This window comes from Podarcis gaigeae (assembly GCF_964106915.1).
Source record: "Podarcis gaigeae genome assembly, chromosome: 3".
NCBI lineage: Eukaryota > Metazoa > Chordata > Lepidosauria > Squamata > Lacertidae > Podarcis > Podarcis gaigeae.
Genome location: NC_139680.1, coordinates 121,409,265 through 121,435,703, shown reverse-complemented (window position 1 = coordinate 121,435,703; position 26,439 = coordinate 121,409,265). Strand labels below are relative to the sequence as shown.

At 50.9% G+C, this 26,439-nt stretch overlaps 1 protein-coding gene and 1 long non-coding RNA gene across 3 annotated transcripts in view; one reads left to right on the top strand and one right to left on the bottom strand.

Moving 5' to 3' along the window:
* Nucleotides 1-26,439, top strand: part of LOC310842222 — a 274,827-nt gene that overhangs the window by 114,001 nt on the left and 134,387 nt on the right. The window contains exon 2 of the long non-coding RNA XR_014563012.1: nucleotides 5,337-5,607. This is a non-coding gene — a long non-coding RNA (uncharacterized lncRNA). The remainder of the gene's footprint in view (nucleotides 1-5,336; nucleotides 5,608-26,439) is intronic.
* KIF3C (kinesin family member 3C) overlaps nucleotides 1-26,439 on the bottom strand; it is a 45,049-nt gene that overhangs the window by 16,082 nt on the left and 2,528 nt on the right. For both annotated transcript variants that reach the window (XM_083733308.1, XM_083733307.1), the window contains exon 2: nucleotides 1,169-1,270. In XM_083733308.1, the coding sequence (XP_083589434.1) occupies nucleotides 1,169-1,270 (102 nt within the window). The remainder of the gene's footprint in view (nucleotides 1-1,168; nucleotides 1,271-26,439) is intronic.

Sequence of the window (26,439 nt, the reverse complement as noted above, 5' to 3'; positions counted from 1 at the left end):
GCTAGCTAGGGGTGATGGGAGTTGTAGTCCAACAACATCTGGGGACCCACGGGTTGAGAAAGGGAAGTGGGTGGTCAAGGGGGGTCAGGAGTAGGAAACCCTTCCAGGATAGGACTGGAGGCTGAGAGTCAGAGTGTGAGTGTAGACTCGGACAGAGGTGAGTCCGAGGTTGTCCTTGTTGCCCAGCAGGAGCAACAGCCCCACTGGATCTCTTCCCTCCTGAAACCCAAACTGAGGAGAGTCCTGCACATTGCTGAGCAAAGGGCTGGACAGGCCCAGAGGAGGATCTCGCCCTCTGGACACAACTTTTGTCTGCTTGAGAGGGGTCCAGGGTGAGAGGCTAGAGTGGGAAGGGCAGGGCCAGTGGTCAGTTTCAGCAACATCTCTGCTGGATTAAGAAAACGTATTTTTCGCTCTATAAGATGCACTTTTTCCCTCCTAAAAATTAAGGGGAAGTGTGTGTGCGTCTTATGGAGCAAATGCAGGCTGCGCAGCTATCCCAGAAGCCAGAAGAGCAAAGAGGGATTGCTGCGCAGCGATCCCTCTTGCTGTTCTGGCTTCTGGGATAGCTGCATGGAGCCTCTTCAGGGCAACGGGAGAGTTCTGAAGAGGCTTTGCGTTGCTTTCGCTGAAGCTTTGCGTTGCTTTCTTCAACAACATGTGATTCAGAATATTTTTTTTCTTGTTTTCCTCCTCTAAAAACTAGGTGCATCTTATGGTCGGGTGCGTCTCATAGAGTGAAAAATATGGTATTTTCTGTTAATAAAAAGCTAATCGTGCCTCCCGTTCTTTCCTGCCGTAAGGATGACCTGGGCTCACTTGACGGCTCCTTGACATCAGCATATGCCGGCTTTACGCCCGAGGTGTCCTGAGCACCTGGCCACGCTCCTGGGGGAGTGACACCAGATTTGCAGCCTACAAGAAGGGGAGCAAGCTGGAGACCCAACGGCCACAGATGGCCGCCGTCAAGGGCTTGCGGACTACAGCCCAGCAGCCAGGCCCTGCTTCTCTCCTGCAGAGCCCTGGAAGGAAGGGGACAGGTGTGTTTTAAAGGGCTGCCAACTATGGCTGCAATGGGCTGGTGAGGGCCACATTCATCAGCCAGCAGAGGGGAGGAAAGGCAGGGGGGTTGTTAGTGGCCCTGCTCCCACCCTGCCCGTCTGTCTACCTGCTCTGCAATCTCCTGCCTCTTCAGTTCCAGCATCTTCTGCTGCTCGTTGGTGTGGTCCATGATATTCCTTCCACCAATCAGCAACTTGCTCTCCATCGCCTGGAAAAAAGGAAGGAGGAGGAGGAAAACAATGGTTTATCAAGCCATGGCTTAGTATTAAGTGCTGTGCACACACAGCAGCTGAACTGTGGTTTGTTTACCACCAAAAGCAAGCAAACAGGACCTGAAGCCATGGTTTGCAGGTGGCTTCCATGGACCAGTGTGGCGGAGCTGCTGGGCCTCCCAGTCTAGCCCCAGGCTCCTTTTGGGCATGTAAGAGGGAAAAGAGAACGCACAGAAATCAGCCCTGAGTGCTCACTGGAAGGTCAGATCCCGAAGCTGAGGCTCCAAGACTTTGGCCACCTCATGAGAAGAGAAGACTCCCTGGAAAAGACCCTGATGTTGGGAAAGATGGAGGGCACAAGGAGAAGGGGACGACAGAGGACGAGATGGTGGGACAGTGTTCTGGAAGCCACCAGCATGAGTTTGACACCAAACTGCAGGAGGCAGTGGAAGACAGGAGGGCCTGGCGTGCTCTGGTCCAGGGGGTCACGAAGAGTCAGGCATGACTAAATGACTAAACAACAACAGCAACAGACTTACAATGCTGTTGAGACACCAAATCAAAGCAAGATTTGAAACCCTTCCAACTCTACAATTCTAGGATTCTAGGATCCCAGCACAGTAAATAAGACAGGGATGACATCTCAACAGCACCTGTGTGGTCACCCCTGATGAGAAACACACAAAATACAAGATGCAACAAAAGCAAGACTTCAGTCAGAAGATTTCTCAGCGAAACGAACTGCCCAGGGAAGATCTCTGGAGGGTTTTGCAGTGACCTTCCATCAGCATCCATCGGGAGCGTGGGGATTTCCTGCCTATGAGGACCAGCGGAGTGTTGGTGGGGAGGCAGAGGGCTGGAACCAGAGAAGAGGACCTTGGGGTGCTGCCTCTCTTCGCACCGAGTTCCAGAGCTGTGAACAAGGGCCGGCAGAGTCCAAGAATGCCCCCAGCCCTGTGGCAAGAGAAACGGATGGACTAGGCGGAATTGACACACAAACTATGTGACAAGGACAACTGTGACTTGAAAGAAGAATGGGAACCTTTTACAAAGTACTTAAAGGAAGAACAAAACGAACTGGACTCCTTGGCAGGTTTTGAATACACAAACTTTTTATTGGTAATATATAGATAGATAGATAAATTAAGGATCTTTACAATTTTATAATATGCAGAGAATAACATGTGCTGAAAAACCAGAAAGAGGAGCTGAGGCAAGTCTGGGGGGGGGGGTATTTTTTGGAGAGGGGGGAGGGGAAAGGGGAGGGAATGAGGATGATGTGTTTTTGATAAATTATGTTGAAATTCCTAATAAAAAATATTTTTTAAAAAAGAATGCCCCCAGCCACCGTCCCCCGTGCGCAGGGCATGCCCAGCTGGCCTGCTGACCTCTGGCGAGGAAGGAGCTGTGGGCACCGTGCCCCCTTGGGCGCCTGTTCCCAGGCCTTGGTCCCGACACATCCCACGCTGGGCTGGCCCAACGCCAGGACCACGTCTCTCCGTCTTTCCTCCCTTCCTTCCTCCCTTCCGCACAGCTGTCGGGCTCCACAGCTGCCGCTGCCGCCTGCAGAACAGCTGCAGCCCCAGCTTGCAAGGCCCTTCTTGCCCAGAGCAGCCCCCTCCCCACACAAACCCCAGCGGCGGAAGCCCCCACCCGGAAGGCTGGCAGGCAAGTGGCTTTCAAGGCAGTCAGGGACTGGGGTTTTTTTGCATGGAGAAAGCAGCCCCCAATGAGACACACACACCCCCCACACACGGAGGGGAATCTGTGGGCTGAAGAAAGCCACTCGGCTTTGTGAAGATCACAGAATCATAGTATTGTAGACTTGGAAGGGACCCTAAGGGTCATCTAGTCCACCCCCCTGCAAAGGAGGAATCTCAACGACAGGTGGCCATCCAACCTCTGCCTAAAAACCTCCAAGGAAGTGGATGAGGTGTGATGTTTTGGAGCAGGGAAGAAGAAGTGCCAACGAGGAAGTGCCGGACCAAAGAGGTTGAAGATGAACTCAGAACCGCAATACCTCAAGGACCACCTCTTTCCATATGAACCTACCTGGTGCCTGAGATCATCCTCTGAGGCCCTCCTTCGTGTGCCTCCTCCTTGAGCAGTCCAGAGGGTAGCAACACGAGAGCAGGGCCTTCTCTGCAGTGGCTCCCTGTCTGTGGGATGCTCTCCCCAGGGAAGCTCGCCTGGTGCCTTCATTATACACCTTCAGGTGCCAGGGAAAAACGCTCCTTTTTAACCAGGCCTTTGGTTCATTTGACTGACATCCTGTGCCCTTTAAAATGTGTTTTTGTGGGGAGAGGGGCTATTGGGTTGTTGTTTTTATTTTTACTATGTATTTTGTGGTTTTATATCTTGATTTTATTCTGTGAACTGCCCTTAGACTTCCAGGATAGGGGAAGTATATAAATTCAATAAATAAAAAATAAAAAATATAAATAAATGGCCACTACAGCCACCTCAGGGGATGGACTTGTGGCATTTCTGAGGGCAAAATCCACCAGGAAGCCCTTTTGAACCGAGCAATGCCCGTCTCCTCCCCACTTGAGGACCCCCAGCCAATCTGTGCCCCTGCTGTGTTGACCATGTGGGGAGCTGCCCGCGTGGCATAGTGACAGAGTGTTGGACTAGGACCCGGGTTCAAATCCCCCACTCGGCCATGAAGCTAGTTGGGTGACCTGGGGGGCCAGTCACTGCCTCACGGCCTAACCTACCTCGCAGGGTGGTTGTTGGGGTTAAATAAGGGAGGCAGCCATGTTACGCCACCTTGAGCTCTTTGGAGAAAAAGGCAGGGCACAGATGTAATGAACAGGTAATTGCAATAGTAATGACAAACCTAGACAGCATCTTAAAAAGCAGAGACATCACCTTGCCGACAAAGGTCCGTATAGTTAAAGCTATGGTTTTCCCAGTAGTGATGTACGGAAGTGAGAGCTGGACCATAAAGAAGGCCGATCGCCAAAGAACTGATGCTTTTGAATTCTGGTGCTGGAGGAGACTCTTGAGAGTCCCATGGACTGCAAGAAGATCCAACCTCTCCATTCTGAAGGAAATCAGCCCTGAGTGCTCCCTGGAAGGACAGATCCTGAAGCTGAAGCTCCAGTACTTTGGCCACCTCATGAGAAGAGAAGACTCCCTGGAAAAGACCCTGATGTTGGGAAAAATGGAGCGCGCAAGGAGAAGGGGACGACAGAGGACGAGATGGTGGGACAGTGTTCTCGAAGCTCCCAGCATGAGTTTGACCAAACTGCGGGAGGCAGTGGAATACAGGAGGGCCTGGCGTGCTCTGGTCCAGGGGGTCACAAAGAGGCGGACAAAACTCAATGACTAAACAACAACAACAACAATGAATTCTTCAGGTGTCAAAACAGCCTGGCCCCAAATATTTTGGAATCCTGAGAAATAATTGCCTTATGGTTAGTGAGCATCAGATTCCACTCCAGGATTTTCCCCAAATGGAGGAAGAGGAGCAAAAAAAGGCAGCGCACAATCGGGCAGAGTCCTTGTCAGAGACTGCCAAGCTCCCGGGGGATGGTACAGCCCACCAGCTTCCTCTCGAAACATCCGCCTCCCTCCCTCCTCTCCCACAGGAGGTCCCTGTCAGCTCTCATAACATCTCAGGGGCCTTGGGAAAGCAAACATGCGCTCCCCATGCCCATCAACAAGGTTCCCCCTGGCCTTTGTCAACGTGCTCGGCTGCTTCCCACACGGGCGGCTATATTTAGAGCCGGGCTGCCTCAGAAGCCCAGTTGCTGGGGTTCGCAGAATCGGAGGGTTGTAAAGTTCAAGGGGACCCTGAGGGTCATCCAGACCAACCTCCTGCAATGCAGGAATCGCAGCTGAAAAAGCCCGACCTCTGCGTGAAAACCTCCACGGAAGGAGAGTCCAAGACAGGCGGTCCATTCCGTTGCCAAATGGCTCTTCCTGCCAGACAGACTGCTTTTGCTCCACTGCACACATGTAAAGTTCTGGGAGGGATGCAGGAGGCGCTGTGGGTTAAACCACTGAGCCTCTTGGGCTTGCCGATCAGAAGGTCGGCAGTTCGAATCCCCACGACAGGGTGAGCTCCCGTTGCTCGGTCCCTGTTCCTGCCAACCTAGCAGTTTGAAAGCACATCAAAGTGCAAGTAGATAAATAGGCACCGCTCCGGCGGGAAGGTAAACGGCATTTCCGTGCGCTGCTCTGGTTTGCCAGAAGCGGCTTAGTCATGCTGGCCACATGACCCGGAAGCTGGACACTGGCTCCCTCGGCCAATAAAGCGAGATGAGCGCTGCAACCCCAGAGTCGGCCACGACTGGACCTAATGGTCAGGGGTCCCTTTACCTTTAAAGTTCTGGGATGCTCCTGAATCCCTCCCACAAAATACAGAGAATCTGGAGGCTGCCTTAGTCTAAGCAGCTTCCTATATTCCAAGGAAGGGAATCTGCAGCTCTCCAGAAGGTTGTTGGACTCCAACTCCCAGCGGCCTCAGCCAGGGTGGAAGACTTCCTTAAAGGTAGAATTATGAAGCATATCGAAGAACAAGGCTTGCCGAAGCAGAAGCAGCATGGCTTCTGCAAGGGTAAGGAAACCCTGTCTCGTGTCAACAAGCAAATAGACGGAAGGTCATGCAATTGGCCTCAGCCTTTCAAAAAGCTTTGGACAAAGTACTTCACCGAAGACTGAGTAAGCTTAACAGCTATAGAAGGATTCTTGTGCATCAGTAAGTGGTTAAGAAACACGAAGCAGAGACTAGGAACATCTTCACTGAGCAATCTGCTACAGCTCCAAGGTCTCATTTCTGGTCACCACCAGTTCAGACTGGTATGAAGGAACAGAGTCAGGACACCCCCAGAGTCAGGGAGTGGAGGTGCAAGCCCATACTGAGAAAGACAGGTTTGTGCAATCCACTTTAAAGAAGAAACAAATGTTTTGCAGTTTGGAAAATGATGGGGGAAACACATTGCAAAATGTTGGATGAACAAATGAGTAACGAGAAGACATCAGAACACCTCTGTTATAAGAATTCTTAGGTCCCAAATATAAAATAAACGTTCATAAATGTACAAGGCAAACACATACATAAGTATATAAACCACATATCTGAAAGAGTGCAGGAGAGCAATCCTAGAACCATTTTGACTCTCCCAAATTGACCTCAATATATTTCTCTGCAAGGAGGGAGGAAATGGAGAAAGCCTTCCCTTTGTCTTTTTGCTTGCAACTCCTGTCTTAAGGGCGTATTTGTGCATGAACAGGGTGAGCCTGTGACCAGGATTCAGGAACTGAAGTATTAGCCATCACCAAAGAATGGCCAGGCTGCCCAGGTAAAGCAATCAGTGACCATTATCAGGTATCCTGGCAGGCAGGAGTTCAGCTGTAGACCGCCTCCTCCTGTGATGTATGTATGATGTTTTGGGGGGTGGTCTTGGACTACAGGGTGGGCAATTTCAAAAGTCTATATAAGAGCTTGCACACCATTGTTCTGGGTTCCTCCTCCCTCCTGCATGTGGTGAGTAGGGACCCTGTTGCAGCAGTTTAATAAAAATCAGGCTTCCTAGCTGCTTTGCTTCTCAATATACTTTGGTTGGCCTCTGTTATTTTCTCCTACCAATAGGGAACCCACTTAAGGACTCTATATGGGCTCCGGAATACCCCATAAGGGAAAAGGAGCAGTATTTTTTCTTATAGCACCCCCAAACCAAATGAGGGGGGGAGCTCATTGTCATATAATCCACCCGGCCTACTGCCCTTAGTGACACAAGACCCTCATAAAAGTGCGCGGTCTAAAATTGTACACCAAAAACTCCTCTCCTGCAGACTCCACCCACATCAACTTCTCATGATGGGCTTTATTAAAGCAAAAAGGCTAATTGGACAGCGTCTGAAGGACTTAGAGCAACAGAACAATCTGGCCATTATAAAGAAACTCTGTCCTTGGTATGCCTCCCCCCCCCCCCCTTCTCAGTTTGATTCCCTGGCACCATATTTGTATAAATTAACTATCCCAAAATACAGAGGTGCCTTCACACTGGCCAGATTGGATGTGATGCCCTCTGCCGTACTTGAGGGCAGAGACCAAAAGATTCCAACTGAGAAACGACTCTGCCCATGTGCAGATGGCAGAGTGGCTCATGCTCTCCTGTCCTGCCCCCTTTATAAAGACCTGAGGAATGAGACCATCACCCCACTCCTGCTCCCCATCCCAGGCCGCCCATCTGAGGCCACATTGTTCTTTCTTTTATCAGATCAAAATGATCAGACAGCAGCAAAGGTTGCTAGGATGATCAAGGGTGCAATGAAATTAAGGGCCACTAAATGAACAATAATCTTGGTCATTTGATTGTCCTTTTTACCCATTGTTGATTTTTTAATTGTATACAGTGGTGTTGTTGTTTAGTCATTTAGTCGTGTCCGACTCTTCGTGACCCCCTGGACCAGAGCACGCCAGGCACCTCTGTCCTCCATTGCCTCCCGCAGTTTGGTCAGACTCATCTTCGTAGCTTCGAGAACAGTGTCCCACCATCTCGTCCTCTGTCGTCCCCTTCTCCTTGCGCCCTCCATCTTTCCCAACATCAGGGTCTTTTCCAGGGCGTCTTCTCTTCTCATGAGGTGGCCAAAGTACTGGAGCCTCAGCTTCACAATCTGTCCTTCCAGTGAGCACTCAGGGTTGATTTCCTTCAGTATGGAGAGGTTTGATCTTCTTGCAGTCCATGGGACTCTCAAGAGTCTCCTCCAGCACCATAATTCAAAAGCATCAATTCTTCGGCGATCAGCCTTCTTTATGGTCCAGCTCTCACTTCCATACATCACTACTGGGAAAACCATAGCTTTAACTATACGAACCTTTGTTGGCAAGGTGATGTCTCTACTTCTCAAGATGCTGTCTAGGCCTGTCATTGCCCTTCTCCCAAGAAGCAGGCGTCTTTTAATTTCGTGGCTGCTGTCACCATCTGCAGTGATCATGGAGCCCAAGAAAGTAAAATCTCTCACTGCCTCCATTTCTTCCCCTTCTATTTGCCAGGAGGTGATGGGACCAGTGGCCATGATCTTCGTTTTTTTGATGTTGAGCTTCAGACCATATTTTGTGCTCTCCTCTTTCACCCTCATTAAAAGATTCTTTAATTCCTCCTCACTTTCTGCCATCAAGGTTGTGTCATCTGCATATCTGAGGTTGTTGATATTTCTTCCGGCAATCTTAATTCCGGCTAGGGATTCATCCAGCCCAGCCTTTCGCATGATGAATTCTGCATATAAGTTAAATAAGCAGGGAGACAAAATACAGCCTTGTCGTACTCCTTTCCCAATTTTGAACCAATCAGTTGTTCCATATCCAGTTCTAACTGTAGCTTCTTGTCCCACATAGAGATTTCTCAGGAGACAGATGAGGTGATCAGACACTCCCATTTCTTTAAGAACTTGCCATAGTTTGCTGTGGTCGACACAGTCAAAGGCTTTTGCATAGTCAATGAAGCAGAAGTAGATGTCTTTCTGGAACTCTCTAGCTTTCTCCATATTCCAGCACATGTTTGCAATTTGGTCTCTGGTTCCTCTGCCTCTTCTAAATCCAGCTTGCACTTCTGGGAGTTCTCGGTCCACATACTGCTTGAGCCTGCCTTGTAGAATTTTAAGCATAACCTTGCTAGCGTGTGAAATGAGTCCAATTGTGCGGTAGTTGGAGCATTCTTTGGCACCGCCCTTCTTTGGGATTGGGATGTAGACTGATCTTCTCCAATCTTCTGGCCACTGCTGAGTTTTCCAAACTTGCTGGCATATTGAGTGTAGCACCTTAACAGCATCATCTTTTAAAATTGTAAATAGTTCAGCTGGAATACCATCACTTCCACTGGCCTTGTTATTTGCAGTGCTTTCTAAGGCCCATTTGACTTCACTTTCCAGGATGTCTGGCTCAAGGTCAGCAACCACACTACTTGGGGTATACGGGACATCCATTTCTTTCTGGTATAATTCCTCTGTGTATTCTTGCCACCTCTTCTTGATGTCTTCTGCTTCTGTTAGGTCCTTTCCACTTTTGTCCTTTATTATGGAAATCTTTGTACGAAATGTTCCTTTCATATCTCCAATTTTCTTGAACAGATCTCTGGTTCTTCCCATTCTATTGCTTTCCTCTATTTCTTTGCATTGCTCGTTTAAGAAGGTCTTCTTGTCTCTCCTTGCTATTCTTTGGAAATCTGCATTCAATTTCCTGTATCTTTCACCATCTCCCTCGCATTTTGCTTGCCTTCTCTCCCCCGCTATTTGTAAGGCCGCATTGGACAGCCACTTTGCTTTCTTGCATTTCCTTTTCATTGGGATGGTTTTCGTTGCTGCCTCCTGTATAATGTTACGAGCCTCCATCCATAGTTCTTCAGGCATTCTGTCCACCAAATCTAAATCCTTAAACCTGTTCCTCACTTCCACTGTGTATTCATAAGGGATTTGACTTAGATTGTATCTTACCGGCCCAGTGGTTTTTCCTACTTTCTTCAGTTTAAGCTTGAATTTTGCTATAAGAAGCTGATGATCTGAGCCACAGTCAGCTCCTGGTCTTGTTTTTGCTGACTCTATAGAGCTTCTCCATCTTTGGCTGCAGAGAATATAATCAATCTGATTTCGATGCTGCCCATCTGGTGATGTCCATGTGTAGAGTCGTCTCTTGTGTTGTGGGAAAAGCGTGTTTGTGATGACCAGCTTGTTCTCTTGACAGAACTCTATTAGCCTTTGCCCTGCTTCGTTTTGATCTCCAAGGCCAAACTTGCCAGTTGTTCCTTTTATCTCTTGACTCCCTACTTTAGCATTCCAATCCCCTATAATGAGAAGAACATCCTTCTTTGGTGTCACTTCTATAAGGTCTTGTAAGTCTTCATAGAATTGGTCAATTTCAGTTTCTTCAGCACCAGTAGTTGGTGCATAAACTTGGATTACTGTGATGTTAAAAGGTCTGCCTTGGATTCGTATCGAGATCATTCTATCATTTTTGAGATTGCATCCCAGTACAGCCTTCGCCACTCTTTTGTTGACTATGAGGGCCACTCCATTTCTTTTACGGGTTTCTTGCCCACAGTAGTAGATATGATGGTCATCCGAACTGAATTCACCCATTCCCGTCCATTTTAGTTCACTGATGCCCAGGATGTCAATATTTATTCTTGCCATCTCATTTTTGACCACCTCCAACTTACCCAGGTTCATGGTTCTTACATTCCAGGTTCCTATGCAATATTTTTCTTTACAGCATTGGACTTTCCTTTCGCTTCCAGGCATATCCGCAACTGAGCGTCCTTTCGGCTTTGGCCCAGCCGCTTCATCAGCTCTGGATCTACTTGTACTTGCCCTCCGCTCTTCCCCAGTAGCATGTTGGACGCCTTCCGACCTGAGGGGCTCATCTTCCAGCGTCATATCTTTTATATGCCTGTTGTCTTTGTCCATGGAGTTTTCTTGGCAGGGATACTGGAGTGGCTTGCCGGTTCCTGCTCCAGGTGGATCACGTTTGGTCAAAACTCTCCACTATGACCTGTTCATCTTGGGTGCCCTGCTCGGCATAGTTCATAGCTTCTCTGAGTTTTTCAAGCCCCTTCGCCACGGCAAGGCAGTGATCCATGAAGGGGTACCTCAGATTAAGTACTTAAGTGGTACCTCAGATATACAGTGGTACCTCAGATTAAGTACTTAATTCGTTCCGGAGGTCCGTTCTTAACCTGAAACCGTTCTTAACCTGAAGCACCACTTTAGCTAATGGGGCCTCCCGCTGCTGCTGCACCGCCAGAGCACGATTTCTGTTCTCATCCTGAAGCAAAGTTCTTAACCTGAGGTACTATTTCTGGGTTAGTGGAGTCTGTAACTTGAAGCGTATGTAACCTGAAGCGTATGTAACCTGAGGTACCACTGTATATTGCTTGTTTTATGTTGCTACGGCTGTTGGCTAATGCGAATAAAGTTTATCTATCTATCATTGTCATACAACCACTCCACAAACACATCAGAATGAAGGCTTAATAACGATGTTGTCCAGAGGAGCCCCCCGTTCCATCTGCTGACTCTAGCGAGTTCTTGCATCAAGGGAGCAGGATAATGTTTTGCCTTCAGAGAAGGAGTGTCTGTGTGCAGATATGCTGACAATTTTCAAATAAAAGGATGATGGAAAGATGAGGAAGTGGGGAATTGCTGTTCAGCCCCTCTGCCGGGGAAAAGATGTACAGCAGTGAGCTTAAATTGCAACTAGGTAGATTTCGCCGATCCATTAGGACAAACTTCCCGTCCAACAGATGCACAATCCTGTTAAACTGAGACCTTGGAGGTAAGCCAATTTCTGCATATTGTAATCTGTGGGATTATTGCTGCTACGGTCCAACTCGGCTCACCAGCAAAATAAGCTTTCTTTGGAAATTGCCCACCTTGGATGAAACAGCTGCTTGCGCAAGACGGACACTTCCAGACACAGCCACTCAAGGAAGCGAGGGAACAAAAAGTCCCACCGGTCTCTGGGGATAAATTCCGGGAGGGAGAAAGGGTTTGGAGTGCTACTCCTCTGTGCCTTTTCTTGCTTTATTTGAAAAATTGTTTCGCTTGAAACACCACCTGGCAGACTGAGGAACAGCTGGACATGATCCTGGACTGAGCATTTTGAATAATCTTTATATACATTATCAGCTGATGGACAATCAGAAGTCCTCCTTATTTCTTTTTCTTATCTCTCTTTTTATCCTTCCCTACTAAGATTTCAGGTTTGGGGGTTTTCTCCTGCTCTCTACCCAGATTCATGTTTTGTTATGTCTTTTGAGGCCCGCTAAATGAAAATACACGCAAGGAGGAGATAGATGGATAGATGGATGGATGAAGGCCCCTCTGTGAGCGGCATGGAAGGGTGGGGGGCCGCAGGGGGACCAAAGCAATGAGGCCTCCTGACCGCCTTACGCTGCTCACTGGCTGCAAGCTCAGGGGGCCTACTGCTCTAGATACCCTGCATCTAGCACACTTATATAGGTCACCGCAAGCAGGCAATGCGCTTCCGTTGGCAGGGCTGTAACTATTTCTCGCTCTCCCCCACTGGCTATTCTATGGATCGAAGCCTCCCTCCGTCCCAGAGGGTGCTTCCCAGGGCAGGCGGGTGTTGCGGGGGGTGTCTTGAAAGGGTTTCTTCCCGCCTCTCCTCCTTGCCTGCGTTGCAATTTCACCGACATCTGGCTCCGGGGAGGCCTCTGCGGCAGGAGCAGGCTAACTAAATGGATTAAAGAGTGAAACTGGAAACCGCCGGCACCACATGCCGCCGTAAACACACCTCTGCCAATTACACACTTATTTGCACTTAGAGGCACACTCACAGAGGAAGCCTGGCACTAACAGACCCAGCACATGCGCCATCTGCTCTGGAGGAGACCCAAAGGAATCCATCTCGGAAGGCGAACACGCACACCGTTCCGTAACAACCTTATTCAGTTTCACAAGGATGCATTAAAAGGAGAAGAAGGAGAGTTTGGATTTGATATCCCGCCTTTCACTCCCTTTAAGGAGTCTCAAAGCGGCTAACATTCTCCTTTCCCTTCCTGCCCCACAACAAACACTCTGTGAGGTGAGTGGGGCTGAGAGACTTCAGAGAAGTGTGACTGGCCCAAGGTCACCCAGCAGCTGCAGGTGGAGGAGCGGGGATGCGAATCTGGTTCCCCAGATTATGAGACTACCGCTCTTAACCACTCCACCACACTGGCTCCCAGGGGGAAGAACAGCATCAGACCAGTGGCCCATCGAGTCCAGCATCCTGTTCAACAAGATGCTCCAAAGAGGACTGCTGCAAGGATTCAAGCACCATGCCATCTCTCCAGTGTTAGTAATAGTAATAATAATAATAATAATAATAATAATAATTTATTATTTATACCCCACCCATCTGGCTGGGCTTCCCCAGCCACTCTGGGTGGCTTCCAAGAAATATTAAAATACTGTGATACATCAAACATTAAAAGCCTCCCTAAACAGGGCTGCCTTCAGATGTCTTCTAAAAGTCTGGTAGTTGTTGTTCTCTTTGACTTCTGGTGGGAGGGCGTTCCACAGGGCAGGTGCCACCACCGAGAAGGCCCTCTGCCTGGTTCCCTGTAACTTGGCTTCTCGCAGTGAGGGAACCACCAGAAGACCCTCGGTGAAATCAGCCAGGTGCCAGGCGCGTTTTGCAATGGGCCTAAGTCTGATGGCAACCGCATTGAGATCTCTGGATGCCAGGATGGCAAATGGGGAAAGCAAAGAGTCACTCAGAGATGGACCCGAAATATTTTCCTTGAAGCTTGATTATGTTTTATTCTGGATTGTTTCACAGTGGTACCTCTGGTTGCGAACGGGATCCGCTCCGGAGCCCCGTTCGAAACCTGAAAAGAACGCAACCCACGTCTGCGTGTGTGCGGGTCGTGATTCACTGCTTCTGCACATGCGCATGATGTCATTTTGTGCGTCTGCGCATGCGTGAGCGGTGAAACCCGGAAGTAGCCCTTTCCGGTACTTCCAGCTCGAGCGGGACACAACCTGAAAACGCAAAACCTGAAGCAAACGTAACATGAGGTGTGACTGTATTTGATGTTTTAATGTGCTTGTAAACCGCCTTGAGACTTGTTCTTTCAAATACAATGCGGTATAGAAATGAAAACAACAACAACAACAACAACACTTCTCTGCAAAACAAAAAAACAAAGGCACCTAGGCATTCGGCATACCCTCCAACATTCCTCCTATGAAAATAGGGACGTCCCATCCCATAACCATAATTTTACTATTTATACCCCACATATCTTACTAGGTTGCCCCAGCCACTCTGGGCAGCTTTCAACATATATAAAAACGTAACAAAATGTGAAACATTAAAAAACTTCCGTATACAAAGCTGCCTTCAGACGGCTCGGGGGTCAGATAACTCCATACCCTCCAACATTTCTCCGGTGAAAATAGGGACGTTCTAAGGAATAGCGGGACATTAAATCAGAAACCGTGGTGGCTTCTCTATATCAGGGACGTCTGTGGAAAATAGGGACACTTGGAGTTTCTGATTCCATTTTGGCTACCATAACCTAAGTTTAGGGTGCCATTTGGCAATTCATTTATATATCTGACTTTCTAACACTGCGACTCCCCTCCAGTGGTTTCCAGGAACCTCTCCTCCTCCATGAATTTGTCTAAAGATAAAAGACACACACACACTTCCCCTCTCTCCCTGGCAGGAGGTTCAGGCATTGCCAGTCTGCATGAAGCGACCGTGTTGTGCTTTTGGAACAAAAGCATAACTGCTGCTGTCATAATTGGAACAAGCTGGGGTGTCTCTCTATGTGAGTGCATGCGCATGTCTCTTTTCCTGTGAACAGACACGATCTTTGGGTGGTGCAGTTGCAGGAGGGAAGCTGCTTCTGATTATCCAGGCCCAGAGAGCAGTTTGGGATGAGTGCTGGTCCAGAGAGCCTTACTGCAGTGGGGAGAGATATCTATATTTCCCTTCTTCTTTTTTAATAAAAGGTTCTCTTGGATTGGTTGGAGAAGAACAATCCTTCAGAAAAGGAGATTTAAGAACAAGCAAAAAGCAAACCGGATGATTCAATTTCTTTTCCCAAGCTTTCTCATTTTCCCAAGCTTAAATTCTCCCCAATTCTGCAACGGTTTGGATTGTTTTTAAAAGACTCACAAAAAACTGAAAAGGGTCTCCATTCTCCAGAGCCATGCCCCTTTGTGTGCCCTTTTCCCTGACAGACACATTTTTGCTTTCGCAAGCAATGCCTGCTAATAGCACCCGTGCTTCTACAGTTATTGTTGCCACCATGCGCATTTTACGCAGCTCCCCCCCCCCCCCGCTGCACACATTTCTGCCTGGTTTTGTCTTATCTGGTCGGGAGCCACATCACAAAATCAGGAGAAGTGAGGATTTCAAAGGCCAGCTGCCAAGGAGTCGGGAAGGCAAATGGAACAGGATTTCTTCCCTGCGCTGAATTTCAAGACCTCTCCAGGATTTCTGGCAAGAGTCTTTTCCTAGCCCTCCCTAGAGAGACGGGTGTGGGGCAGGGTGTGGGGTGTGGGGGGAGTGAACCTGGGACCTCTCTGCATTCAAATGGTGTGCTCCACCCACTGGACCACATGGCCCTTGTGCAATCCAGGGGTCATGTTTCAGCATTCTCTGTGATGTGGCAGGGCATCCTGGGCTTTTAAAAAAACGCTTCTCAGTTCAACAGAGGGCTGACTATTTCTCATCTTCTCATCTCTCTTCCTTCCCCTCCTCCCTCCTAGATTGAGAGACTCAGACAATATTAAATGCTAAATGATGCCTTGTGGTTGGTGTTCTGGGGATCATCTGGAGGGGATGACGAACAGCCCCCGTCAGGGACTCATCTTTGTCTTTCATTACTCAAGAAAGCTTCTCATCCATCAAACGGGGACCAATAAATTGGGGTTCCCCTCCCTTTCTGTCTTTTTAAAACATTATCTCATGCTTTGTTTCCATTCCCACTTCTGCCCCTGGAATATATTGGAGGAAGCACCCCTGAAAGAAGCATCCTCAGCCAGACCACCCAAAGAATCACAGCATTTTAGAGTTGGAAGGGACCCCGAGGGTCATCTAGTCCAACCCCGATATGCAGGGATCACAGCCATCCAACCTGTTTAAAAACCTCCCCTGAAGGAGAACCCACCACCTTCTGAGGTCACCTGGTTCACTGCCAAGCGGCTCTTGCCATCAGAAAGTTCTTCCTAATATCTAGGGGTGCATGTGAGATTGAATTACCTGGGGGGGCGGTGCTAGGAGGAAACGGGGGAAATGACTTTGGAAAGCTGGTTTCATGGGATCAAGTTCATCACTTTTGTTGAATTGACTAAGCTAAATAGTTTTAATGGGATTTTGAATCAAAGCGGAATTCATTGTTCTGAATTTTAGGGTGTTGCCATCTGCCTTGGTACATGATGACAGAGGGACGGCAGAGGACGAGATGGTGGGACAGTGTTCTCGAAGCTACCAGCATGAGTTTGACCAAACTGCGGGAGGCAGTGGAAGACAGGAGTGCCTGGCGTGCTCTGGTCCAGGGGGTCACAAAGAGGCGGACACGACTAAACGACTAAACAACAACAACACAGCGAGTTGCTCCCTGTTAACAACTTTGGTTAGTGCATCGGCAGGTATTTCTTTCCCTGGCATATAGGACACTTTCACAATTCCTTTCTGGATGCATTATCTAGCTCGGTGAAGCTTAATCTGTAGATACTTTGTTCTCTGTGTGCATCCTTCAGAATGGAGCAACGCTATACAAGCTTTATTGTCCTGATAGACCAAGCAGCTCTTGCCATCAGAAAGTTCTTCCTGATATCTAGGGCTGCGTGTTATATGGAATTACCTCGGGGTGTGTATGTGTGTGTGCTAGGAGGAAACGGGGGAAATGACTTTGGAAAGCTGGTTTCACGGGATCAAGTTCATCACTTTTGTTGAATTAACTCAGCTAAATAGTTTTAACGGGATTTTGAATCCATGTGGAATTCATCGTTCTGAATTTTACGGTGTTGCCATCTGCCTTGGTGCATGATGCTATTCTGAATGATGCTTTCCCTGGGGCAGGCACTGAGGATGAGTTGATGGAACCAAGGAAGGGACCTAAAGCAGTTTGGGAACACTTCTCTTCCCTGAAGCAAACTAGGATCATTAGGTAGAATGGTGGAGAGCTCCAAGCAGCGCCGGCAGACTCCTCTGCCAGCCAGCCCTTCCTTGAGATTTCGCAGCATCCTTGGGCAACTTACGACACGGATGAGCTCGTTGCGCTGTTTGCCCGTGTGCAGAAATGGGAGAGGGGCTGCATGCTCACAAAGCAGCCACCCTCGAAAGGACGCGGCCGTAACTGAGACGGCGTGGAATTAATTTCCCAGATATTACAGGCCCTTGGGTCGCTCTCCGCCTATTACGCCAGCTCCTCTTCATATCGTGCTGATAACATTGTGGAAAATTACTTCCAGCCTTTAAAAGGGCACTCCCTGCTTTCAGGCAGAAATGACCCCGGGTCTGAGCTCATCATCAGCTCGGCTACTCTGGCAAGGCAAACCAGCGCTGCCGACATTTCCTCGCAGCTGAGGCTGCCCAAAGAGCTCCTTTGATTGGCACCACCTCCCCAGACCCAGGCAGGGCAGGCGACCAGCACCACAACGCAGGGAGTGGCCTTAGGCCAGGTCAGACCATTCTGGGCCCACCCGGCTCAGCAGCGCTTAGGACACTGGTCAGCAGAAGCTCTCAAGGGTTTTGGACAGGGCAGGGGGTGGTGGTGAGTGGCCTTAACCCAGAGACGCCATGGGGGCTGAGCCCAGGACCCTCTGCATGCAAGCAGCTATCAGTCCGGCCGGCCACTCTATCGTCATCATCATCATCATCATCATCATCATCTATTATTTGTACCCCACCCATCTGACTGGGTATCCCCAGCCACTCTGGGCGGCTTCCAACAAAGATTAAAAATACATTAAAATGTCACACATGAAAAGCTTCCCTAAACAGGGCTGCCTTCAGATGTCTTTTTAATGTCAAGTAGTTGTTTATCTCTTTGACATCTGATGGGAGGGCGTTCCACAGGGCGGGTGCCACCACTGAGAAGGCCCTCTGCCTGGTTCCCTGTAGCTTTGCTTCTTGCAGTGAGGGAACCGCCAGAAGGCCCTCGGCGCTGGATCTCAGTGTCTGGGCAGAATGATGGGGGTTGGAGACGCTCCTTCAGGAGCAGGTCAGCAATAATCACATGGTGTAAGTGGAGCCAACTCTTTATTAATGGAAACAAGTTCTACTCAGGAGGCCAGGCCTAGAGCACAGCAGCTCATCCCGGGAGATCTTGCCCGTATGGGGCAGTTGTGGGGACTGAGGTTCCCTGCCTTCCCACAGCTGCCTAAATCTCCTCCCCCAGCCCAGGTCCTTCCCAAGCAATCTGAGACTATGCTCCTCCTGCTTCATATCTCTCCTGGTCTTGGGAGACCAGTTGGGAGGAGAGCTTGTTGCAGCAGGAGGGGGAGACCCCCTGGCTTCTTCACCAGCCTGACTGATTTCTGCCCCATGGCCTCCTGCTTTAACTGCTGCCTCTGAATCTGCACTGCTCTCTGCTACAGACTCTTCCTGCATGAAGAGAGGAAGCTGATGTGTTTGTGTGTTGGGGTGCAGATGACTACCAACTTGTGATTTGGGAATTCCAAGCCAAGAGAGCAACCACCACAGCTCCCTTTTGTGGGGCGAAGATGAACATGGGGAGCCTTGGTAACGGATCCTGCCTAAATGCCACCAAAGGAGGTGCCTTGCAGATCTTTGCTCTGGAGAAGAAAACTCCCTGCAATGATGCTCAGCGGAGTCGGTTGCCGGGCAACAGGTTCTCCTCCCACCTTTTCCCTCCGGAGATGCTCTGCTCAAAGATCTCTCGTCTTGACAAATGCCTCTTCCTACTCTCCAGCCCCCAAGATCTCCCTGGGTTGATGTTGTGGTCTCTGGACTCGCCTGGACGAACTGCAAGGCAGGGCCACAGATCCTCCTGCCCCCCCCCGCCAATCCAAATCACTGGATGCAGCCCAGATGTGTATCTTAGACCCATGGAATGGATACCCACCCTGCAAATGTGTTTTCAAAGAGCAAATTGCATTAAGAGCAGCCACCGGGGGACAGAGAGGAAGGTGCAGTAGAGAGAGAGAGGAGGTTGGAGGACCATCTTCCAGGGGTTCCTGCATTGCTGGGGTTGGACTAGATGACCCTTAAGGGTATCTTCCAATTCTATGATTCTGTGCAGCAGCTAGCCAGGCCAGGCATCTTGGCTCAGTGGGCCTGACCAATGGGGCTCTCAGGTTGCTCCTTGCATGGGGCTGCGTGTACCTCTTGCATGTACACAAAACAAAACAGAGCAAGGGAAATGTGAATTCTGCGACCTGAGCCATCCCTTGCCCCATTTGTTCTGCAGTTCTTATTCCTTCCCAGCGTTGCTGATGGCAGGGAACGCCCTCGGCCACCTGAGAACCCGGCTCAGCCCTGCCTCCTCTGGGGAGGAAGGGAAAGGAGAGTGTCAGCCGCTTTGAGACTTCTTTGGGTAGTGATAAAGCGGGATATCCACTCCAAACTCTTCTTCTTCTTCTTCTTGACACCAGCTCTAGCTTCTCAAGCCCCACTTTCCCACCAAAGAGAAGCTGACCTTCTCAAGAGGCCTGGCTGGGATGATGCCCTCCACAGCATCCTGCGCTTCCGCTCTGCTCCTCCACAACCGCAACGCTCCGCGCACGCTTCCTTGCAGGAAGGAGGGAGCAAAATATGAGCAGAGCCGAAAGCTGTCCAACAACAACAGCCTTCCGTTTGAATGTCAGCGAAATGGAGGGGGAGGAGGAGGAGATGGGCTTTGTTGCCCAGCACTGTCCCCCCCCCCATCCTCTCCCCCCTCCCACTGCCATTATCAGGATGCTGCTGCTGCCTCCTCCACCAGACTGTTCTGCCAGGAAGAATCACATCTCCCAAGCCTCACAGAGTCGTTCCCAGAGGAAGCCCAGCTACGCTGCCTACCAGTATGACTCTCGCCCCATTCGCTGTCAAAATTAGGTCAGGCGCCTCTCACAATGGTGTTTCTCAAGATCCCTGCTCAGAAATGATTTCTCCGTAACATGGTAGTAAGAATACACACACACACACACACACACACACACACACACACACACTTTTTTCAAAATAAAAAGCACACCATTGTCATCAGTGCCACAAATCCTGCAAATGGAAAACAAACACAAAGGTGTCTTAACACCTGAGCCACAGATGGGGGGGGGGAAGAGGCTATGGGAAAAGAGAAAGTATTTGTTGATTTTTCAAACTCTTTGCTGACAAGCTCCTGTTATTCCAGGTAGAGAACCTGCTCTGTGTGGAGGGGAGGTTTTTAAGCAGAGGCTGGATGGCCGTCTGTCATGGATGCTTTAGCTGAGACTCTAGCATTGCAGGGGGTTGGACTGGGTGATCCTTGGGGGTCCCTTCCAATGCAATGATTCGAAGGACCCGGGTTCATTCCCTGCATGCTCCGCCCTACTTAGCCACTGGCCTATAACCCTGGAGCACAGCCGCCAGTGGCAAAACACAGTCCCAGGTTAAGGGGATTTTTGGCCTGCAAGGACCTTCGTCGCTCCAAGCACCCGACCGCTTGGCCCTTCAGAGTCCTCGGCACTGTGGAGGCCGGCAGAATGCATTGCACTTGTTTCGTTTTGCCCCTGAACATTCCCCCTGTGAAAGGCAGCCTTTTGCGGAGGCCGCTTTACCCACCAGCAGAGGCTTGCAGCTGACTTCTCGTCTGCTCACCTACGGCGAGCAGCAAGCATCCCCAGGGGAGCAGCAGGGGAGCCTGCCCCCTCCTCCTGCCATTCACATCCCTCCAGCCAGGGAACCCCTTCTCACTTCCCCGTGAAGAAGCTTGCTGTCCTCCCACCCTCCCCAGCCCAGGCTGGCAGCAGCTCCAGAGAAGTGGCCCTACTCTGAGTCAGGCACACAGTGTTCCATCCTCTGCAAGGCCTGGATCTGTTACCTTTGCTTTCTTTGTGAAATCTATATCCCCGCCCCCACTTTCTCCCCAATGAGCCTCTGGATTGGCTGTGCCAGGATTGGACCCGGGGGACCTTAGGGTGAAGGGTGGGCAATTAATTAAGCAGGGCTGCCCTTGAAGCTGACCCAGAAACTCCAGCGGGTGCAGAATGCCACAGCGAGACTCCTCACGGGGTCCCTGCCATGGGATCGCATTCATCCAGTGCTTTACCGGCTGCACTGGCTCCCGGTGGAGTCCAGGGTCAGGTTTAAGGTGCTGGTTTGGACCTTTAAAGCCCTAGGACCCTCGTACCTACGGGACCGCCTGTCCTGGTATACCTCACGGAGGACCTTAAGGTCCACAAATGACAACATTTTGGAGGTCTCAAGTCACAAGGTGCTTAGATTGGTCTCAACTAGGGCCAGGGCCTTTTCAGTACTGGCCCCGACTTGGTGGAACGCTCTGTCACAAGAGAATAGGGCCCGGCAGGACTTGACATCTTTCTGCAGGGCCTGCAAGACAGAGCTGTTCCGCCTGGCCTTTGGTCTGGACTCAGTCTGACCCTCATGTTTCCCTCCCCTTACGGTCTTGATCTATGGGCTACTTTTAAAATGAGGCTGCATTTTAAATTGCATTTTAATGAGGCTGTATTTTAAATTGGTTCCCCCCCCCATTATGTTTTCACTGTAATTTTACTGGTGTTAGCCGCCCTGAGCCCAACTCTGGCCGGGGCGGGCGGGGTATAAATAAAATAATAATAATAATAATAATAATAATAATAATAATAATAATAATAATTAATTTGGAGGAAGTAAGTTGGAGGAGGAAACACATGTTTTCGGGGGGGGGGGGTGAAACACACCTGACATGGAAATCCTTGGGGCATTGGCTTGACTCTGACACTGCATCACTGACTTCCTAAACATGCACTGCAGGGGGTTGGACTAAATGGCCCTATGGGTCCCCTCTGACTACAATTCTGTGAGTCATTAAACTATATTTGCAGCTGGTCATGGGGGGCTCCTGGCAGCCCCTTCACCCTCCTGTCCAGAGGACGGGGGCGGATGAGCCCTTCCCATCTCCCTGTGCCAGGAGAAGCCCATAATATTCATTCATTCACTGTGTTTCTCTCTCACGTTTTCCTCCCAGAAGCCCCTGGTCCCCCCCTTCCTCACTGAATCCCCACAACCACCCTGTGAGGTAGGCAAGGCCGAAAGTGGGTGACTAACCCAAGGTAAGCTTCATGGCTGAGCGGTGATTCGAACCCGGGTCCCTCGTGTCCGACGCTCTGAGCGCACTTTCTCTGCTTCTCCCCACACCGTGGGGGCTGAGAGAGGGCAGCTTCCCCAGGGGGGTGGAGATGACACACCCAACCAGCCCAGATAGGGGTCTGGGAAGCTGGAGGGCTGCTGGAGCCCCACTGGTTTCCCTGCATGACCCCCTTCCCACCCCTCTCTTCGCAAAGCCGCCTCCGTCGCCATCCAAAGACAAGGGGGCCCTTGATTCCCAAGGCTCAACCCACGCCTGCCCCTCGCTATTGGCATTGTCCTTGTTCACTGGGGGGGGGGGAGCGACAGTGCCGGACAGAGGGGGCCATTCATGCAGGCTCTGCCCCCCTTCCTGTGCAGCTGCAAGGGGTCAGTCGGATGCAGCAGGCTCCCTGTGGAAGCTGAAGCAAGGATGAGCCTGGCCGAGCCCAGAAACTACAAGCAAGAGAGTGCCCCTGGGCATGTGCAAAGGGCGTGTCTCTCACCACTGAGCAACCGCTGCCAGGATCCAGAGATGGGTTCCAGGATAGCAGGAGGTGGTTGGGCAGGAGATCTGGGAATGTCGCGAGGTGAAATGTTGGTGGCAAGGAAGGCCCCACTCTGTACCCCACCAAAACCCTGCCTCTCTCAGAAGAACGGATTTGCAAGGGCCCCCCAAGGGACATCTAGTCCAACCCCCTGAAATGCAGGAATCACAGCCAAAGAATCCCTGACAGGCAGCCACCCAACCTCTGCTTGAAGACCTCCAAGGAAGGAGAGGTCTTCACCGTTCCACTGTCGGACAGCTCTTGCCCCCAATAAGGTCTCCCTGATGTTCAGCCAGAATCTCCTTTCTTGTGAGCTGTGAGTTCGAGTCCTACCCTCCGGAGCAGGAGAAAGCAAGCCTGTTCCCTCTTCCATGGGGCAGCTTTTCAGACAGGTGAAGATGGCTCTCTTGTCCCCTCTCAGCCTCCTCTTCTCCAGGCTAAATATCACTCTTTGCACTCATATTGGAAATATGCAGATGTGTTGACAGTGGGTGAGGCCTAATCCTTTGCCCTGCCGCAGTCCCAGTGGAAACTTCCACCCTCCTAACTGAGAAATACTCTGGCAAGGAAGACCACTGGCCACAGAACTCGCTTCCCCAAGATTTGCTGTGGCTCATTAGCCCCTCTCCAAGGTCCCAAGGTCCCACCTAATCGAGGGCCAGTTTTTGCACTCTGCACGTGCTCTGAGTCCTCTGAGCTCTACCTCACCAGGCGTGCCACCCTGTCCTCCACACTGCCTTCTCCCCTCGCAAATCCACAGAGGGGCTCAGCTCTCAGTGCCAAGAAGACTCCCAAGAAGAACCTAGAAGAGAGTGCCTCTGGGCATGTGCAGAGAGGACTGTCCCCACACCAGTGAGCAGAGCCAAATGGAATCCCTCTCCAGCGAAGATTCAGGGAAGTTTCTCCAGCCCTCCAAAACGTCACATTTGCAAAGGGGAGATTGGAGAAGCAGGATCGTGACCCTCCCTGCTTAAGGGAATGGGTGGAGGTTGTCAAGGGAGTCAGTGCGCGCTTAAATTCACCCTCATCCTGTAGGGCTTCTGAGAGCATGAAGAGAGAAGCCACTATTAGGTGTGCCTAGGTCCGTTGCGGTGGTTACTTGGCCAAGATGGGCCAGTGGTTTGCGCATGCTCAGAGGCATGATTCCGCCTCCTGGGTCCCAGGACTGAGAATACGATTTGAGTACTGAGTGCAGGTTGTGTGGCTGAGCTCCTGCTCTGTTCTGGTTCAGGCTGAGCCCCCCAGGCAAGCCCCTGGGAGTTGTGGGGGGGACAGGGGAGGACAGACCTGGCAGGGTGACAACGAGGCAGAGCTCATGTGGACGGTCCACAAAGGGGGTCCAGGGGGAAGCACTCTGCCCATCCTCAGAGGCACCCTCTTTGTTACGAGGCTCTCACATCCAGGGCCGTCTTTACCTGGGAGTGCAAGGGGTGTGGGGCACCCGGGCGTCGAATTCTGGGGAGCTCCAGGCACTCATTGCTGAAGCCACTTAAGCTCTTAACTATCTAAAAGGTAAAGGTAAAGGGACCCCTGACTGTTAGGTCCAGTCGTGAACGACTCTGGGGTTGCGGCGCTCATCTTGCTTTATTGGCCAAGGGTGTACAGCTTCCGGGTCATGTGGCCAGAATGACTAAGCCGCTTCTGGCGAACCAGAGCAGAGCACGGAAACGCCGTTTACCTTCCTGCCAGAGCGGTACCTATTTATCTACTTGCACTTAGACGTGCTTTCGAACTGCTGGGTTGGCAGGAGCAGGGACCGAACAATGGGAGCTCACCCCGTCGCGGGGATTCGAACCGCCGACCTTCTGATCGGCAAGTCCTAGGCTCTGTGGTTTAACCCACAGCGCCATCTGCGTCCCCTTAACTATCTTCCTGTTATGAAATAATCAAGCTAAAAAAACAAAATACATATATACCTAGGTATTACTGAAATGTATACCTACTGCTTCACTTAAGGACTTTTGACTTTGTGCGCTTATTTACCAAAGACACGATGCGCCAGCGCTTGTCATTCACAACAGCAGCGCTTCTCAGACTCAGCGATGGCACTTGTCATTCTCAACGGCACCGCACACACGAAATTAACTAAATTTGGGGTGCTGGGTGGATCTTTGCACCCTGGTGGCGCATATGCTAAAGCCTGCTCACATGATCAAATTAAGCCATGGCCTACACACGTGTCCGAAGACAAGAGGTAGAGCAGGGGGTGTGGAAGAGGATTTCTCGGAGGAGAATGTGATCTACATTCATCTTTTGTTTATTGCTGCTCTCCCTCCAAGGAGGCATGGGGAAGGCGGAAGGGTCTCACACAAACGCACACCTATTATCTTCACAACGGCCTCCTGAGGTAGGCCAGCCTGGGCAAGAGCAAGCGGCGCAAGGTCACGCAGTGAGCTGCTTCCTTGAGGGTAAGCGTCTCCGCCTGGCTCTCCCTGATCCAGCAACTTTTAAAATGCTGCGTTTGTTTTGGGCGGGGGAGCAGGCCAGCCTGGGACCCGACTCTGCTGCCATCAGCACGAAATTGTGCGGGGTTTCAGGAGAAGCAGGACTAAGATGTGGAGATACGCTTCAGAGACCGTGGGGCGCTCCGAGAAATTAACAAACATAATTAAGACTATAATTTGATCTTTTTGATTTAAGTTTTTTTATTTTCATTGAAGTATTATGATTGGATATTTAATTGGATGTTTTTTATTGGGAAATCTATAAAAATGATTTAAAAAGAAAGAAATTGTGCGGGGTTTCTGCAGAACTGGATCCTTGTATTCTCTGGGAGAGGGGGGCCTCCTCAGTGGGTCAGAGCAGGGCTCTTCGGGAGTGGAGTCCAGGCGCCGAGACCCCAGCCTTCTCTCCTGGACCTCCCTGTAAACCTGGGCTTGTGCCCCCCAGCGCCACCCCAGAGAGGACAGCACAGAGCCTGTCTCACGGTGGCCAGCGCCCCATGGCAGGTATCGGTCACCAGAGTGGGCCGGAGGCCAAGTCTTGGGCTGGGGGGGACAGTGCTGGGAAGCCTGAGACACACCCTCATCCACGAGGGGCTCCTCCCTGCCACCCACCCCTGGGGGCAGGGGGGGTGGCTGACTCAGGGTGTCACGCTGTGCTTGTCCACAGCCAAAGGCAGGTCCAGGGGACAGGAGCCCCCAGCTGCACCCCAGACCCATTTATTTGCACAGGGTATCCATCTGGGGGGGGGTTAGGTGCCAAAATTGAGGGGCTGCGGGAAAAGAAGATGCCACAGGCAGGGAGGCAGCGGCGGCGGCTTCTGTCAACAGCCACTTGGAGAGACAAAAGGAGACCCCCTTGGACAGGCAGGGGGGTCCTCTTAGCCGGCTCCCTTCCTGCCTCAGGCTGGCCAATGTGTGCGCAGGAGGTCACCTCCACACGGGGAGGGATGTGGCTGTTTCTGCGCGGCTGCTTTTGTTGTGTGGCGGGAGCTGATTAGCCCCGGACCCCCTCCTGGGCTTTGTTGCCCCCTCGGCTCAGCCACTCCCACTGCCAGGAGGCCAGATGGAGGAGCCTCTGACAGCCCCTGCAAAGGAATCTCAGACGTGACAGCGCAGAAACCGAGGCAGCAGGCCCAGCCGCCACTGCGGCCAGCGCAAGCCGGACACCCAGGTGCAGGGCCCAGCAGGCGGAACGTGAGCCGTGGGTCCCCGGAGCTGCCGGATGCAGGATCCCACCATCCTCAGATAGTTAACATCCCCAGGACCACGGACAGTCAGCACTGGGAACCAGAACACGGCTTCACCTCTGATGGAAGGGAGAGCATTGGGAGGGGAAGTGGGCAAGGCTGCCAAAGGGCTGCCTTCCTTCAACCATCGTGCATGTGGCCTTGAAGACAGCCTGGATGTCCTTTGCAGAGTCTTTGTCCCACCCCCCTGCT